At 35.5% G+C, this 16,543-nt stretch overlaps 2 protein-coding genes across 2 annotated transcripts; one reads left to right on the top strand and one right to left on the bottom strand.

The window, feature by feature from the left end:
• Nucleotides 1-5,709: 5,709 nt before the first annotated feature.
• LOC132161904 (uncharacterized) lies at nt 5,710-6,620 on the top strand. Its single transcript, XM_059572125.1, has one exon. The coding sequence runs from the start codon at nt 5,820-5,822 to the stop codon at nt 6,360-6,362; it is 543 nt and encodes a 180-aa protein (XP_059428108.1). The 5' UTR covers nt 5,710-5,819; the 3' UTR covers nt 6,363-6,620.
• A 2,740-nt stretch (nt 6,621-9,360) lies between these two features.
• On the bottom strand, nt 9,361-12,874 carry LOC132161598 (aspartate aminotransferase, mitochondrial-like). The gene is made up of 10 exons (XM_059571754.1): nt 12,559-12,874; nt 12,364-12,449; nt 11,795-12,001; nt 11,584-11,689; nt 10,948-11,052; nt 10,686-10,858; nt 10,198-10,357; nt 10,001-10,096; nt 9,762-9,856; nt 9,361-9,623 (listed from the first exon to the last, which is right to left on the bottom strand). Exons 1-10 carry the CDS (start codon nt 12,727-12,729, stop codon nt 9,518-9,520), a joined length of 1,305 nt encoding a protein of 434 aa, XP_059427737.1. The 5' UTR covers nt 12,730-12,874; the 3' UTR covers nt 9,361-9,517.
• Between the last annotated feature and the right edge of the window lie 3,669 nt (nt 12,875-16,543).

Below are 16,543 nucleotides of genomic sequence, written 5' to 3'. Positions count from 1 at the left end.
AGAACTCACGAAATTACTGAAAAGGACTGGTGTTTAAGGTATTTTACGTGGCTATGTCGCGGTTAAAGGCCGAAAATAATGCCAACTCCTATGCCCCTAGTGAGATTATGAGAAAGAGAGAAGAGAGAAGCTGGGCATTGATATTTGAAATACGTGGGGCCCATGGTGAAGTGATTTTTCAACGGCAACATTCAGTAACGGGCTTCTGCGCTTTCTTTAAAGAACATCATGAAAGCGCGTTAAGAAAGAAAGCACTTCTGTGCTAGGAAGTACTTCCTAGTTCCTAGAATTAACCACTCAAAGCAAATTGCTTTGAGTGAAACTTTTCAATTCCAATTTAGGTTGTAGAATGAGAGGATATATATATATATATATATGGATGATTGCTTTGAGTGAAAGCTTTCAATTCTAATTTAGGTTGTCTCAGGTTGATTTTGTGACATCGTATGTTGAATGTTCAATATTAAAGACGTGCAAAATAAAATTAAGGGTGAGAGTGACACGTTAGAAGTTATGATAGTATTATTTTCGATGCTTATCATATTTTCTAGTTTTTGCTTTATTTTTTTTTTAAGTGAAATCTAAAATTTACTATTTTACCCAAAAAATTGTTTATTTGCCGCCTTCATATTTATGTTAGTAAAAATGAATCTAATTGGGTGCACAAGGAAAGCGAAAGCTAGAGAATATTATAACTTAAGCTAGAGAATATCCATATATATAAAGGTATTACTTATGGGTATTGCAACTTTTATTATAGTTATTTATAAATTGATTTCAGCATAAAATTTTGGGTTATCAATTTCTCTAAATTATTTTATTAATTATTGATTGCTACATCAATTTGTAAATAATTTTGTAGTAAGAGTTATATATATATCCCTTGCATTTTCTATATATGAAAATAGGCCATTGAACCTTATATCAAAATGAATGATTCGTATAAAATTCAGTTTGGGTCTAGTTTCAAACTATCAACTGCAATTGAATTCTTTGAGGTTGTAAGATATGTTCCATAGCAAGACACTAGAGATGTTTAATAAACCTAGTTTTAACTACTTAATTCAAAATTTGGCAAAAAAAAAAAAAAAAAAAAAACTAAATGAAGCAAATCAATAATTACTTGACATTTAGACATCAAAAGATAGTGATTTCTTGTTGGGCCTCTTTGTCGTTTATTTGACGTTGTCCTTCTACCAAATTAAAAAGATAATGATATTATCTTTTACATATTTTAGTTAATTGTGGTTTGATATAATTTTTCTTTTTGGGAATGAATGAAGTTTCAAGGTTGATATGATATGAATTATCCTCGAAGTTAGAAGTTGAGTAATCTTCTCTCCTTTTACCGAGGGGACGCGGCAAGACATTGACGTGACCTTTTATTTATCTTTCTTTAATTTAGACGAATAAAAAAACTGTCTGAGAAAAGAAGAAGCAGCAGCAGCAGCAGCAGCAGCAATGGCTTCCTCCTTTTAACCCAACATGCCATCATCATCATGAGGAGACCGTTGCAAAGAAGCCTCATCCAGTAAACTGCCGTTATAAACATTCTCTGCTACCAACAAGTATTTTGAAATTTGATCCACTTTTTGCATGCATTTTCATAGATTTTCTTTCCTACTTTTATTGGGCCAGGATAGATTTCTTTCATTCTTTCGTTTTGGGTCATGAAAGCCTTCGAACCTAATTGGGCCGTATGTTCATTCACAGACGCGAAGCAACTCATTATCTTTTTTTGTCTTTTTCTTTTTGGTGTGTTTTTAATCGAAAGCAACATATATAAGGTGAGGTGGATTGCATGAACTTTTTTTGTGTGGCGGGTGAGAGCAGTTGTTGCAGCCATCATTGAACTTCTGAATCGCTCCAAGTGTACGGCCAACTATCACTACCAGATCTGCCAATAAACATGCCCAATCTACTCGTCAATGAACAGTTTTGGTTTCTTTTATTAAACGAAAAATACCATAATAACTAAAAATACCAGATCTGCCAATAAAGATGCTCTTACTACTGTATTTGCTTTGTATGAAAAATGGACCTAATATTACAAATATCACATAATAATTAAAAAACCCAAACCTACATGGAAACCGTAGATATCAATTCAAGGAAAGGAGAGAACATGCATGTGCATGTGGGTTTGGTGATTCCACGGCATGTGAGCACATACCCATTCTAACAGTGCAGTTGAAAATTGTTTGAGCACAATTTTAGGATGAATAAGTAATTTGATGATTGTTTCCCACTTTCCCTGTGTTGTGAAGAAAAATAAATCATTGGACCTAGTCCTACACCGGCCAGGAGCGGGAGTAAAGTTTGCTCTTAAGTACAGTTGAGTTCTCTTTCAGTCATTAACTTTCTGGATGAGATACTTTAGTGGGTCTCGCTGCTGAGCTTCTCTGGTCTTCTATTCAGTTCCGACAATGTCATTTCTCCATTTCCTACTTCTTCGTGTAAAAAAAGAATGTAATTAGATGATTGTGATTAGATATCGATAAGGATGGATAAGTCTATGAACAATATCAAGAAAAAATAATTAATTAAATGTAGCATGCAGGATACTGGTATTAAGGCTTGAGATATGGTTGGATGGAATGTAGGCGTCATGGATGACTTGTACACAAAAGCCATGAAGCATGCTTAACTATTCTCTAACTTCGAACCTACTTTCTTGATGGGAATACGTACCATTATCAAAGCAGACGTGAAGCAGAAATCATGCCCAACTATACATTAAAATAGATATATAGGAATTGAAATTTTTGGTTTACTTACAACTTTTATTACAATTTTCTTACAAAATAATGTAACAGTCAACATGCGCACAGTCACTTCAGGCGTAATCAAATTTAACATTTTACTCAAGTGTGAGACCAGACAGTAAAATATTTTAATTAAAATAAAGAGTAAACTATGACAGTCAGGATTCAAATTTATTGTCTCTACTCTACTCTAATACCATCCAACTAATGTAAGAATTTATGAATTTAATTAATATTTTAACAAAGCCTTCGCGTCAAATTACTTGTTAAATCATCCATGGCTACATGACAAATGAACCACGTTAAACTCCAACTAATTATAAATATATCACTCTCTTTTCAAAGGGCCACTTGAGAACATACATGCATGACATGATGGAGCTGAGGACCACAGCTAGGGTCACCTTCCCACTAATTTAATACTAGTCAGACCCCATTCATGTATAAGATCATTTCGATCCCACAGCCTATCGATCCCTTCTAAGCAACTTAATTGTATTTGTTTTTTGTTCTGATCATGGCATCAGACGGCCCTATTGAGACAATGACGCTTCTTTATCAACGGTGTAGATTCGTGGACTGGAAGGTGCATGTGAGGCAGCAATATTAATGTTTTATTAATTAAGGAGCTAGACCTGAGATTTTCTTTCACTATTAAGAGAACGGGAGATTTCTGTGCATAAATTAACTTACATTTAAACTCTGTCCCTTTCGACTTTCGAGCCATATATACATACAGAAAACGTGGCGGTATGATCAGATCATATATATGGGACCATTTCATGTGTAAACTTCGGGCCAACTGGTTGCTTTTATAAGACAGATTTGACTACATCAACAATGAAAAATCAGATGGATCAATTTTGGGTGTTTTTTTATTTTTTGTTTGAAAAAGTATTAGTCTCCTGCATTGAGATAGAGTTGAAAACTGTTTAATTTCGTGTTTTTAGCTGTTTGTTATTATATAAATATATATTTGTTTTGAGTACAAACCTTTATATTTGGGTTTATAGCTGCAATTGGGGTCTTGATCATTTTACACTCACTTCACTGGTTTGTTTGAGTTTGCTGTTTCAAAAAGTATAATTAAAAAATGTTAAAATGTTGATTAAGTGATTAAATTTACTTCTTTCTATCAACTTAAGCTTTTAGGATAAATGATAATTTAACATAGTATCAAAGCCAAAGGTCGTGGAATCGAACATTGATTTAGTCAAATCACACCCATTTAAATTAAATATTTCATATGTTGGGCCTCACGCTTAAGCTTTTGAGATAAATGGTAATTTAACAAAAATTAGTGTTTTTTTTTTTTTAATAATAAAATAGTAGTTTTAAAACATGCAAATTTTTTTTTTTTTTTTTTAAACAAATCAATTTTTAAAAACGTAATTAAGCATCATTACAAAAAAATGGAATATTAGTGACGTGTATACTGTTCATTAATTTATGCCATGTCACCATTTAGTGACGTGGCAGTTTATGACACGTTACCAGATATTTTAGTAATGTGTAAAACTTCACACATCACCCATTTGGTGACGTGTCATTATGACATGTAATTAAGTAGTAACGTATCATATTGGGACGTTACCAATTAGGTAACATGTCATAATGACACGTTACCTAATTGGTAACGTATTATAATGATACATTTGGTAACGTGTCATTATGACACGTAATTAAGTAGTAATGTGTTAAATTGGGACATTACCGAAATGGTAACGTGTTAGTGAGGCAAGTTACCACGTGCCAATTGACACGTTATCAATTAATTACGTGTCATAATGACAAGTTACCAAAAGGGTATTGGGAACTTGCGACCAGCTGGTTTCCAATATTTTTTTTTTCCTCCTTTTCTTTCTTTCTTCCCTCCTATTGTTTTTTTTTCTACCTCCTCCGCGCATGCCTTCTTCTCTTTTTCTCTTTATATTTTCCTTTCTCTTCTTCCCTCTCCACCAGCCTCTCACAGTACTCTCTCTCTCTCTCTCTCTGGCAACTCCTTCCGGCAGTTTCGGCCTCTCACAGCTGCTCTCCATTGAGCTCCTCAGGTATATATATATTATAATTAATATTCCTCATTATTTATATAGCTCGTGTTTTGCATTAATATACTGAGGTTTAATATATATAGCTTGTCTTTCTGTTGTTCGAAAAAAAAAAATGGCTAGGTTGAAACAAGCCAAAGAAAAGGCTGAAAATGAGATAGTTGAATATCGGGCCCAAATGGAGCTCGAGTTCCAGAGGAAAGTTGTAGAGGTTTATATATGTTGTTGAAACTGATTTAAGGCATTCTGAGTTCTATGATATTATTTGAAAAAAAAAAAAAAATCAGATTCCATGATATTAGGGTTTGGATTTTTGAAAATTAGATTCCATAATATTATTTGAAAAAAAAAAAATTCAAATTTTTGTCCAGAATTTTTTTTTTATAATAATTTTTTAAACTTTAGTAATGTGTAAATTTCTAACACGTCACTATTCTGACACATTACTAAATTTTCAGTAGTTACTACCAATATTTTAACCTACCAGACACGTTATCAATGACACGTCACTAATTGTTAGTAACATGTTAACAGCCTTGACACGTCACTAATAGTCCGTTACCAAAAAACTTGACATTTAAAATCTGAACTTTTAAAATAGTCCTACAATTTGAAAATATGGTTTTTTAAAACCACAATTTTCTTAAAATGCACACTTAATTAAACTATACACTTTCTACAAATCAGTTTAAAATTGCACTATCAAACGCACTCGGATAGGTAGGGGACAAGCTTAAGACATGTACATTTTTCTCAACCAGTAAAATAAGCATGGGAAAAGGTCAAAATTAATGGTTGGATACTAAACCCATCAAGCTTTGTCATAAAGGCAACTTGAGGTTGAAAATCAACCTGCATGTATATATATATATACACACCATGACTTCATTGTTGTGTGGTAGTCTTATACGTATACAATCCGAAAGATACTAAGCAAAGGTAATTAAGTGTCTTCTTCCTCCATCTAATTCATATCCTAGTAGTGAATTGAATCCCATCATCTCAAATGTTCAGTGGCAGCTCTGAGCTTCCCCAGAACTCCCTTCAAATAAAGCAAGATGACAAGTTCTTCTCCAGGCTTTTATCCAAAGAAAGCTCAAGGGCAAACCCTTCTCTCAGAGTGTATTATGGAGGAGCATCCGGTTCTGTTCCATTTATGTGGGAATCTCGACCTGGTACCCCTAAACATGCAATTTCCGACACTGCCCTTCCCCCTCTTACTCCACCTCCCGCCTATCATAGCAATTTCAAGAAGAAACCCATCAAGAACCACTCAAGATCCACTCTCCTCCGCGCCTTATTCCTAAAAATCAGTCCCAAAAAGACACATAATGTGTCACCTTACCCCTCCGCATCATCATCAGATTCATCTCGTGCCAAGTATCACGAAAGGAGGCGATTTTTTAGCCAGAGCAGCTCATCCTTCGATTCCAGGGAAGATGATGATGAAGGAGAGACCGTTGGGTCACCAACTTCAACATTGTGTTTTGGCAGTGCAGGTGGGAGGGTGGCCAGGGGTGCCGGCGGTCGAGGCTGCTGCCGGCTTTGAGAATGAAGAAAATAATTGAAAAAGTTAGGCAATGGATGGATCTAGGTATACTGCAATATGCCTATAGATCATTATTTCATTTCCCATATTTCTATCATGATTAAGCTTTAGGCTGTTTAAGTTGTTCTGTTGTAGTGTTACCTGCAGTAAACTTTTGATCTGAAGTACTAAACTTTCTGAAATGTATGGTGGTATATATAAGTTTGTTTATCCAAAAAAAAAAAAGAAAGACACGAGTTGGCTTTCAAGTTGTATCAAAATTCAAAACCATGTAATTGTCCATGAACATAACTCATCCTTCATCTTTTTCTTTTTCTTCTTCTTATTCTGCTTCAATTTTCACGCATCGGGTTTGCGCCATATTGAGACATGAGTAGAGTACAAGATTATATAAGTTAACTCTAATTCAACTTATTTAGTTAAATAGTTCAAACCCTTCAATTATAACCCATGGCGTATTTATAAGTTGAGTCAAAAATTGATAGCCTTAAATGTCACGTACAAGGTTTGGTTATGTTGAAAAATGAGTATAAGACTATAAAGGTAAACCATAATCTAACTCATTTAATTAAATATGTTAGGCCCTCTAATTTTATGTCGTGCCATAAATTGTCAATCCTATGTAAGATATATGAAACTGGTTAATATGTACCTGAATTTCATATATGAGTAAACCAGTGAAATAGACCTAGCTCAATGGTATTATATATGGAAGTTGAAAAGAAGATACCGTTCTAGACTTCTAGTACTATCATAATGATAACCCCTATATTGTTTTCATAAATAATGCTATAAGTAGGGCTAAAGTCCTTTTAAATGTGATATGACTTTTAACATTATCAATAGATTAAAATTCAATAATAACGATCTCGGATTTAATGATGATTTTAAAAGTCACATCACATTTAGCTTTGTAACATTATTATTTTTATTATTTTCTTATTTTTAAGTTATTAGGTGTTTAGAAAGAGGTTGTCATTTGATGTGGGCTTCCCATAAAATAACATCACTCCAAAGATCCATTACTTTGAAGGAAGCAGATTGGATTTGGATCATTAAACGCCTTATCAACATTGATCTTAGGACACTAGCATCTCGTGGTGTAGCACTTTCCCAGAAGAAACCACTCGATCTCTGGGGGGTTTATTAGAGACTTTGTTTGGTTGAGTTCACTGTCAGAAAACATTTCTTCACATGTGCCTCTCTGTCTTTCTTTCCATGGCTATTTAATGCAAAGAGGGAAGATGGGTGGAGGTTCCTATCTATATATTTAATTCTGCATGAGCCAATTGTTTGGAATCTTTTGGTTCTGCTTTGTCCTCCTCACGTAGAAGTTTGTCTTATTTTTCAAAGAGGAAATTAAGCTGTTTGTGCTCGTTGCCACTAAACATATTATTCATATATACTTAAAAATCAATATTTATCATAAAAGATTAAGAATATTTAAGTGTTTGGGTTCAAATTCAGGACCTTTATTTTTATATCATGTTAAATCATTACTTATCCCAGTAATCAAGGTTTCTGATAGAGCCTGCAAGAACCCAACAAGCAGTTAATGCCTGTTAGCCCTTTTACTTTCACAAATTGGATTTCCTACAATTGCCTGTTCAGGTTGCAATTAAGAGAAAGTTTCAATGGAGCCCTACATGAACAAATCTTGAGCTACCCAAGCACTTGCTTAAACAGGTGAGCCCCATTAAAACATCTCCCACGTAGAAAAATTGACAATATATAATTCAATTAATGAATTGTAGCCAATCTTATAATTAAGATACAATTTTGACAAGCAATTAAGGACCCACGTGATTAAACAACTCTCGAACTACTCAAGTACTTGTCTAAATTAATGAGCCACATTAAAGCCTCTTATACAAGAGTCAAACAGGCTGTAATTCGATCAACAAATTGTAATCAATCCTGATCTTTGCTTTCGGCTTCGTATCCTTATATATGTCACCATTCTCCAATGTCGGCTATGTATGATTTGGGTCGTACAATCAGTTTTTGTGAAAGTTCTTTTCTTAATGATTTAACAAAGAAATTAGCATCCCTTGTAACCTTTTCCCGCATTTGATTAAAAAAAAAAAAAAAAAAAAAAAAAAAAAACAAAGAAATTAGCCAATGACATAACCAAGCTACCTAGTCTGCCTCATGGCCCCATGACCGTCTCATCAACCAAGAAAATCGTAGCACGTATCAAACAAAATATATATTCTTCGCATTTTTAATCAATGAAGAAGAGGCTGGAGAACCTCACCACATTAAAAGCAGAAGCAGAGACAGAAAGGCTGGAGAAGCTTACCAAATTCAAACCTCTCTCGCTATCTAATTTTGTCGGCAGCTCTGCAGGTAGCATGTGCATGCGGGCCATCATTGTATGGCATAAATTTGACACAAATAAAGACATCCTGACACTTGATGCATTCTGGATTAAATAGAAAATCATTTGGTTTGATTTTACCTTAATTTTATGGTTAATTGCATAAGTAATAGTGGGTTTCTGCTGGAGATTAAGAGTATCACGATCTTCCATTTGTTTTTAGTAAAATTTTATCATTTTATTTTCTGGCCAGGATGGGAATCCCGATCAAGGAGGAGCCAGAGCATTTCAGAGGTACTAAATTCCTATCATATCAAGAGTGGGGTTAACTCAACAAGTTATTAGTAGTTTTGACCCAGAATGTATTGCATAAGATAATCACACACGTAGAACTAAATGATTTTTCCAAATCTAAATATATTGTACTTGTATTGTATCAATCTGTGTTGGAATCTTGGGCATAAAAGAGTCAAAGAGTTAACATCTTCAAGCATTTTAGCACATAACCTTAACTCAAACCTAAATCAATGGCTTTAAAGCTAACAATGTTATATACCAGTTACTTGCTTTTATTATTACTACCCCATATGAAATTTGACTACCTAACCAATCACATCACAGAAGTGTGAATATTCCAACACAGTGTTCTAGATAACTAGGTTGGCTGTGGAACAAGGAGTAGGCAATTTCAGCCATATATCTGTAATCCGGGAAATATATTTCATGGAGCTTTCCTCATTTATACCTTAATACTGAGTTATCTAGTAAGCAACATCATTTGTAAATGATGGAGTTTTAAGCATCCCAAAATGAAGAATTAGGTATAAATGAGATATTAAATACTAATGTTATAGATATTGGAGGCTTCTTGATCATATTTTGTAACTTCATGTATCGCACTTGCCAAGTAACTCACATTGCTTGTAGTTACACCTGCAATGCTGTCAATGGTGATGCACACAATTACAGGTTGGAATAGCTTATGTCAGTATCATATCCATCCAAAATGGAATAAGTAAACACAATGTAAATCAATATTTTAAAAATAAAATTTAATCATTTTACTAAAACAAGTATACCTTATTCGTCCATCTCGAGTCATATATATGTGGAATTCCCTGACTAGCCGATCAACCTGATCAGGTGTTAAGCCAGAGAAGCAAAACATGCCAACCTGCAGCATAGTACATAAGTGAAGATGCAAGTAAATAAGTCATGCTCAACTGGTCAAGTATCTTGCCAATGAAACCTTACTAATTAAACTCTGGTCACAAAACCACCAAATACGGGCCTAGAACACAACACACACACACCCAACCTGGTTAGTTATGTTCTCCCAGTCGAGAGGAGAACCCAAATCCTCAAGACGTTCACGCAGAGTAGCCCGCATTAGTTGAATGCGATTCGCCATGACCTTATAATGTCAGTTTATTAAAGGAATATTAGAATCTCCCTACTCCAAAAGGAAGAGAAAAGAAAAGGAACATGTGTAAAAGATATGAGAGTATACATTACCTTCACCTCTTTGACCCAAAGTGCCTTGGTCTGTGGATCATTTAAGATTGTGGAGACCAGCAATATACCATGAACAGGAGGATTGCTGTACATCGACCTGGCAATCTGCTGCAGTTGGCTTTTAACTGCAACTGCTTGCTTCTCATCAGCACATAGGACACTAAAATTTTAAGTAGGGTAAGAAAGATGGAAGAATGATAAAATCCATACCAGAGGACAGATTCAGATATTTGAGCTATTGACCTGGTTAACATGACAACACATTGACCTTTGGGTAATACTGCCTCCACGTTTTTACAATGAATAGATATGGGTATGGCAAAGGGCTCCATTGGTCAGTCTCATCTTAATTTGTTTTCCAAAACTTGTTACATTTACTGCCCATTGCCCATTGATCACATCTATAGGCATTCTCATATCTTTTTAGTCTAACTACTAACAAAATCCAGACCTCATACTTTCCAGAACCCATGCTTATCTTTTCTTACCTGAGACAACCAACTCGGTGTCCATATAATCCCATGTTTTTGGCGAAGGATTGAGCACAGCCGATCAGATGTCCGTCTTCAAGAAAAATACGGATTGCTTGGGCATCCATGTCAAGATCTCCGGTTGCAAAACCTTGATAAGCCATGTCAAAGAAGGGAAAGTGATTCTTTACCTGAAAAATGATGGATGCAAGAACTAAAGATAACTATGAAGAATTAGAGATACGGAAAAAGCTGGTAAGCACTAAATTTGACAAATTACCTTAAATTGATATGAGATTTCCCTCCACTGTTCCTCAGTAGGGTCAACCCCAGTTGGGTTGTGAGCACATGGATGAAACAAGAAAAAAGAACCATCTGGGGCAGTCTACAAACCACCAAAAAAAAAAAACCAAAGACAGTTAATCATTTCTTTCATTCCACTGTTGTATGAGGTAATATACCGGCAGTCAATTGATAACATAGGCAAAGCATTATCCATTGGATTAAGATTCCTGAAGAGGATACTGCATGACTCCATGCTTTGACTCAAAACAACACTTGTACACTGCATACACATGAGTCTCCGCCTTTGGAGTGGTTCTGCAGCATAAGAACTTGCTATCCATTCTAATTGGCTATAATTTAAAAAGACTTGGTTTACATGGATAATTTTTTTTCCATCAACCGTTTTTAATGAGAGCAGAGTCTTTTTAAGAAAATTAATATTCACACAGAAAAGCTCCTTCATTAGACGTGGCATGTTCATCATTGATAGAACAAATGTGCTTCTCTTGTTTGAGTGACATAAGGCCTTGAAATGGTGAAAAAGCTTGACATTGACATCTCTTTTGAATTAAGAGAAAGAGTACCATCCTCAACCCATGACTAACAAGTCCAGGTAGCTAGACTCTTATACCTTGACATCATCCATGAGAGCTGCAAAGTCTAAACCCTTTGTAATGGGATTGTAGTAACGGAAGCTTCTTTCTGGAACTTGGGCATCTCTCCATATATTGTGGTGGCTATGCCATTGCACATGATTGAAAGTAATACCATATCATCAGAGGAATATGTGGACCATGAACCGTAAACACGAAGGGAATTAAAAGGGTAAAGAGCAAACCTACTTGGACCAAGTTGGATCAGGTAAATAAATTGGTGATCCAGGATAGAAACGCCTCTGAAGCTCAGCAAAGAGACGACACGCACCAGTACCAGAGAGCGCTTGAAGTCCAGCCACCCTCCCTTCTTTTACGACATGGGCCTGTGTTCCATAAGCCAGTTTCGCACTCTCCTCCACCAACTTTGAACCCACTGCAGCCGCATTTGACTCCCTAACCATAACCAAATGGCTCTTAAGAAAAAAATCAGCCTTTTAAAATATCAATTAATGGATTAAATTCATCTTTGTCTATCTCTCTACACTCTTAGGATCGGTAGTATATAACAGTTGGTCCAGAGTTTAACCTTCCCGTGTTAGGCGTTGTTAAATAGCCACCTATGCATCGTTAAATTATCATTTATTCTAAAAACTTAAATTTATAAAAAAAAAATTGTTAATTTATTGATTTAATTTATATTCTATCTGGGTGCACATGTGAATAACTAGAAATTGATAACAAATTAGACAATACTGAGAAAGAAACGAAAACAAAAATTAACCTCAAACAAGGAACACCCAACAATCAAAACTCACAGAAACTCGCAAGCAGCAATCTTTGCCTCCGCATTTCGAACACATTGAAGAACAACTGGTTTCCCTTGATCGTCCCTGTAAGCTCCCTGAAATTAGGGGGAAAAAAAGGGATCAAACAATATTAAAACAGAAAAAGAGGGAGAGAATTTTCTAGCAGCAAAGGAACAAATCAATGACGTGAAGGAAGAAGTGTACCACTCCAAGATTGATCTTGTTGGGGTTGGTGTCAGCAAGAAAAGCCTCGGTTACGCCAGTGATGGGGTCCTTAGGGGCTGGGCTCACATGCTCCCACCATCCAAAGGCCCTGCTTGAGCTCGAAATGCACCTCGTTGATCTACTAAATCTTCCCCCCATGAACCTCCACATGATGATGATCGATGATCCTTCACTGAAGCCCTGTGAATAAGTGAATTCGAAGAACCCAAGTTACTCGGTGCAGGAAAAAGAAGGGGTGGGTGGTGGTGACTTGGAGAGCTCCCCTTTTCCATGGTTTTTTTCTGCTCGTCTTCCATTGTTCCAGTGGGCTCCTTGGTTTTGATTTCCAACAAAGCCGTTTTACATTTTCCAATTTTTCCTATTCCAGGTAGGTAATCGTGGTGGCGCCTTCTTCGCTGTTAAGGCGACAAAATGGTATTTGAAATAAGTTTATGGTAAAGCTTTCTAAAAGTCGGCGGTTTCAGTTTTTACGTCCACCATTGTCACGGAATTGTTTTGTTTTGTTTTGTTTTTTTTTTTAATTTTTCTTTTATAAATTTTTTAAAAAATACAAAGTTTTAAAAATAGAAGACCATGAGCTTTAGACTCCCTTTTTATACTTTTTTTTTTTAAAAAAAAAAAAATTATAGATGAATGAAACAAGACATTATAACATCAATATAAAACAAAATAAATTATAATCACAACAAAGACCAACAAAATGCATTATCCATTGCAGCAATCTATTCCATAACTTGTAAAATGATTTTTAAGACGAACCAAGTAATAGTATTTGGCATTAATTGAGATAGCATTTGGCATTAATTAATTAGTCTGATGTGGCCTATTGTTAATTAATTGGAATGTAAGTTAACGGATGGACTTATTTGAAATCATGTTAAAATCTAAGAATCTAATTACCAAAATTAAAAAACTTAAGAACTAAATTGAAATATCATGAAAACCTTGATTTTTCCTAGAATTCAAGTGGGGCGACATTGAAGAAACCAAAAGAAATGTTGAGATAGCATTTCCCTGTGTTTTTTGGTCGCATAACCTCTTCTTTAGAACAAATTGTAATTAAAAAGTAGATACCAAGAGGCCCATAGCCTAGATTTCCCTTAATCAAATTCAAAAGAGAATTCACCTTCTTTAAAGAGTGGGTAGCGGTTCAAATTAAATTTTACAATTTTAATGGTGTTTATATTGACACATAATATATACGTCGTCATGTTATTTAAGGATAATAGATCTATTTTATGATCAAAATTAAATTTCACATATTTAATAATGTTTATATTGCCACATACTATATAAATTTATATTAATTTTTTTTTTTAAAAAAAAAAAAATTAAATGACATGACACCACACATATATATATATATATAACAAAACAAAATATTGACAATAAAATATATCCTCCTCAATTGGGCCATTTCACATATTTCATTAGATTTTGGGTTCAAAGGATAACCCTAACTGATCATATGCCAACCATTTAAGAAGGCCTGAGCAAATTAAGGCCGGGCTGGAGTAGGCAGCCATCAAATGAGCCCAAAGCTATGGGCCACTCCGTGAGATTAGAGATTTAAAAGTTTAAAGCCCAATTATTTTCTTATTAATTAGTGACTAGACAACATTACTTAAAAAAAAATAAAATAAAAATAAAAATTGAAGATATTTATGGACACAGATATCTATATATATAAGAGAGCTGCTGCCATACGGTTGTGGCAGAAAACATGGGTTTTCTGCCCACCAATCACCACATGACACATCAACATTTTAAGAAAAATACAAAAGCTTAAAATGAGAACAAAACACCAAAAAAATGAGGGCAGAAACGAGGAACCACCACCAGCCCCATTTGGGTGGTCGGCATGGCGACCCCCAGGCCACGGGGTGGCTGCGCCAGTCACCCCTAGGCCATCTGGGGTGGCCAGATCTGGCTGGGGTGGCCCGCATGGCCACCCCCAGGCCACGGGGTGGCCTGTGCGGCCACTCCCAAGCGTTGGCCACCCCATGCCACGGGGTGGCTCGCTGGCCACCCCAGGCCATATGGAGTGGCCGCGCAGGCCACGAGGTGGCCCACGCGACCACTCACAGACCACGGTGTGATCACGCTGGCCACCCAATGGTGGCTGGGGTGGCTACGCGCCACCCCTAAGGGGTGGAAGTGGCGTTTTCGGGGCGGCTGCGTCAGGCAGAGGTGGGCGGTAGGTCAATGTTGGAAGAATAATATGGTGTTTTGTTCTCATTTTGAGTTTGTATACAAAGCTGAGGTGTCAGCTTGTGAGTGGTGGGCAGAAAACCCCCCTTTCTGCCTTGATCGAATTGAAGTTATTCCCATATATATAATGGCCATGTTTAATAAGGATTTTATTTTTCTAGGGATAAATGCAAAATTAGTTATTGTGGTTGGATTAAATTACAAATCACTTCCTATGGTATAAAAATTAATTTATAAGTCCTCAAGGTAGACCAAAATAACAATTTACTCTATAAAATTAATTTCCGTTAAGTAACTTAATAGAATCTGTTACTTTGTCACGTCATACTACTACAGTAAATTAACCTAATATCTTCTATCTCCAAAATTTTACTTCGTACGTAACCCTTTCTCATTTTCATATTTCTCGTCACGATTTAGGAGCATTTTACGAGAATTTGACCACTGCATTTACTAAAGTGGCTGAGGAAAACGAAGATGAGGGAGGGTTATGCATAGGTAAAATTTTGGAAAAATAAGAGATTAAATTAATTTACTGTAACAATATGACGTGGAGGAAAAGTTGATGTAATTTTAGCTTGCGTTGTAAAATGATATGAAAAATCTTAATTGTCATTTTTGAAAGTAAAAAATTAATAATAACATGTGTCGTGTTTTTATTGGGTATGACGTGACAAAGTGACAGATTTTGTTAAGTTCCTTAACGGAAATTGATTTCATGAAGTAAACTGTTATTTTGGCATACCACATAGAATGATTTGTAATTTAGGTCAACCACAAAAACTAATTTTACATTTATCCATATTTTCTATTATTAAATAAAAAATGTTAACAAAAAATTTAAAATACAAAATACTCTTCAAAACACAAAAAAAAAAAAATTTCATCTTTATTCAACGAAAAAAAAAAAACTAAAAACAGAATATTACATCATAGAACTTTTTGAAATTAAAAACGAAAAACTCTCTCAAAAATACATCAACTTATTGGTTCACTGCCCTACAGTTCAAGCGGATTTGACCCTGATACCCGGTCAGCGGTTTTATATTGCCCATCTTCACCATGGACTTAGCAAAATCCTGCCAAAAAGCAATGGGATATGAGGTGTACTTGTTCACCAGCGCATCTGTGCAGCCTCCATTGAAGAGCTCCTGATCCGAGTGGAGAAGCCCCTTGCGCTGAGCCAAGTTATAGTAGTATGCCGGGTCAAAATATGCGGGTGTTGGGTCCAAGGACGCGAGGTTTGAGTCCCCGTCATTGCTTTGTCTTGGGCATATGGATTTGAGCTTTTCTGCAAATGCTCCCTCGATGTTCGTCTCGTTGTAGATGCGGTCCCTGAAGGAGACGCACCGTGCAAAGCCTATGGTGTGGCCGCCGGAGAGCGCCACAAGGTCTGTCTCGTCGAGGCCTTGGTTTTTGAAGTTTTCAATCAGTTGGGTGAGGTTCATGGTCGGCACCGGGATGTCGGCGTTGGCCGTAGTCAGTGGCGGATCTAGGAATTGGAGTTACCCGGGGCGTAAAAAAATAATTTTTTTTTTCTCCTTATGTATTATATATATTTTTTATAATACGGTAAATACAATCAAAAAATAAATTATACCATAATATATGTATCACAAATCAAATCAAACTCATCAAATTACCCAAAAAAAAAAAAAAATCAAAGTAACTATTAAAAATCTTCATCTAATGACGTCACAAACACATAATAATTTAAACTACTTACAAAATAAACTAAGCACAATTAAATGAC

This window comes from Corylus avellana, chromosome ca9 (genome assembly GCF_901000735.1).
Source record: "Corylus avellana chromosome ca9, CavTom2PMs-1.0".
Lineage (NCBI taxonomy): Eukaryota > Viridiplantae > Streptophyta > Magnoliopsida > Fagales > Betulaceae > Corylus > Corylus avellana.
The sequence above is the reverse complement of the archived record's forward strand: the minus strand, read 5'-3'. Positions and strand labels throughout refer to the sequence as shown.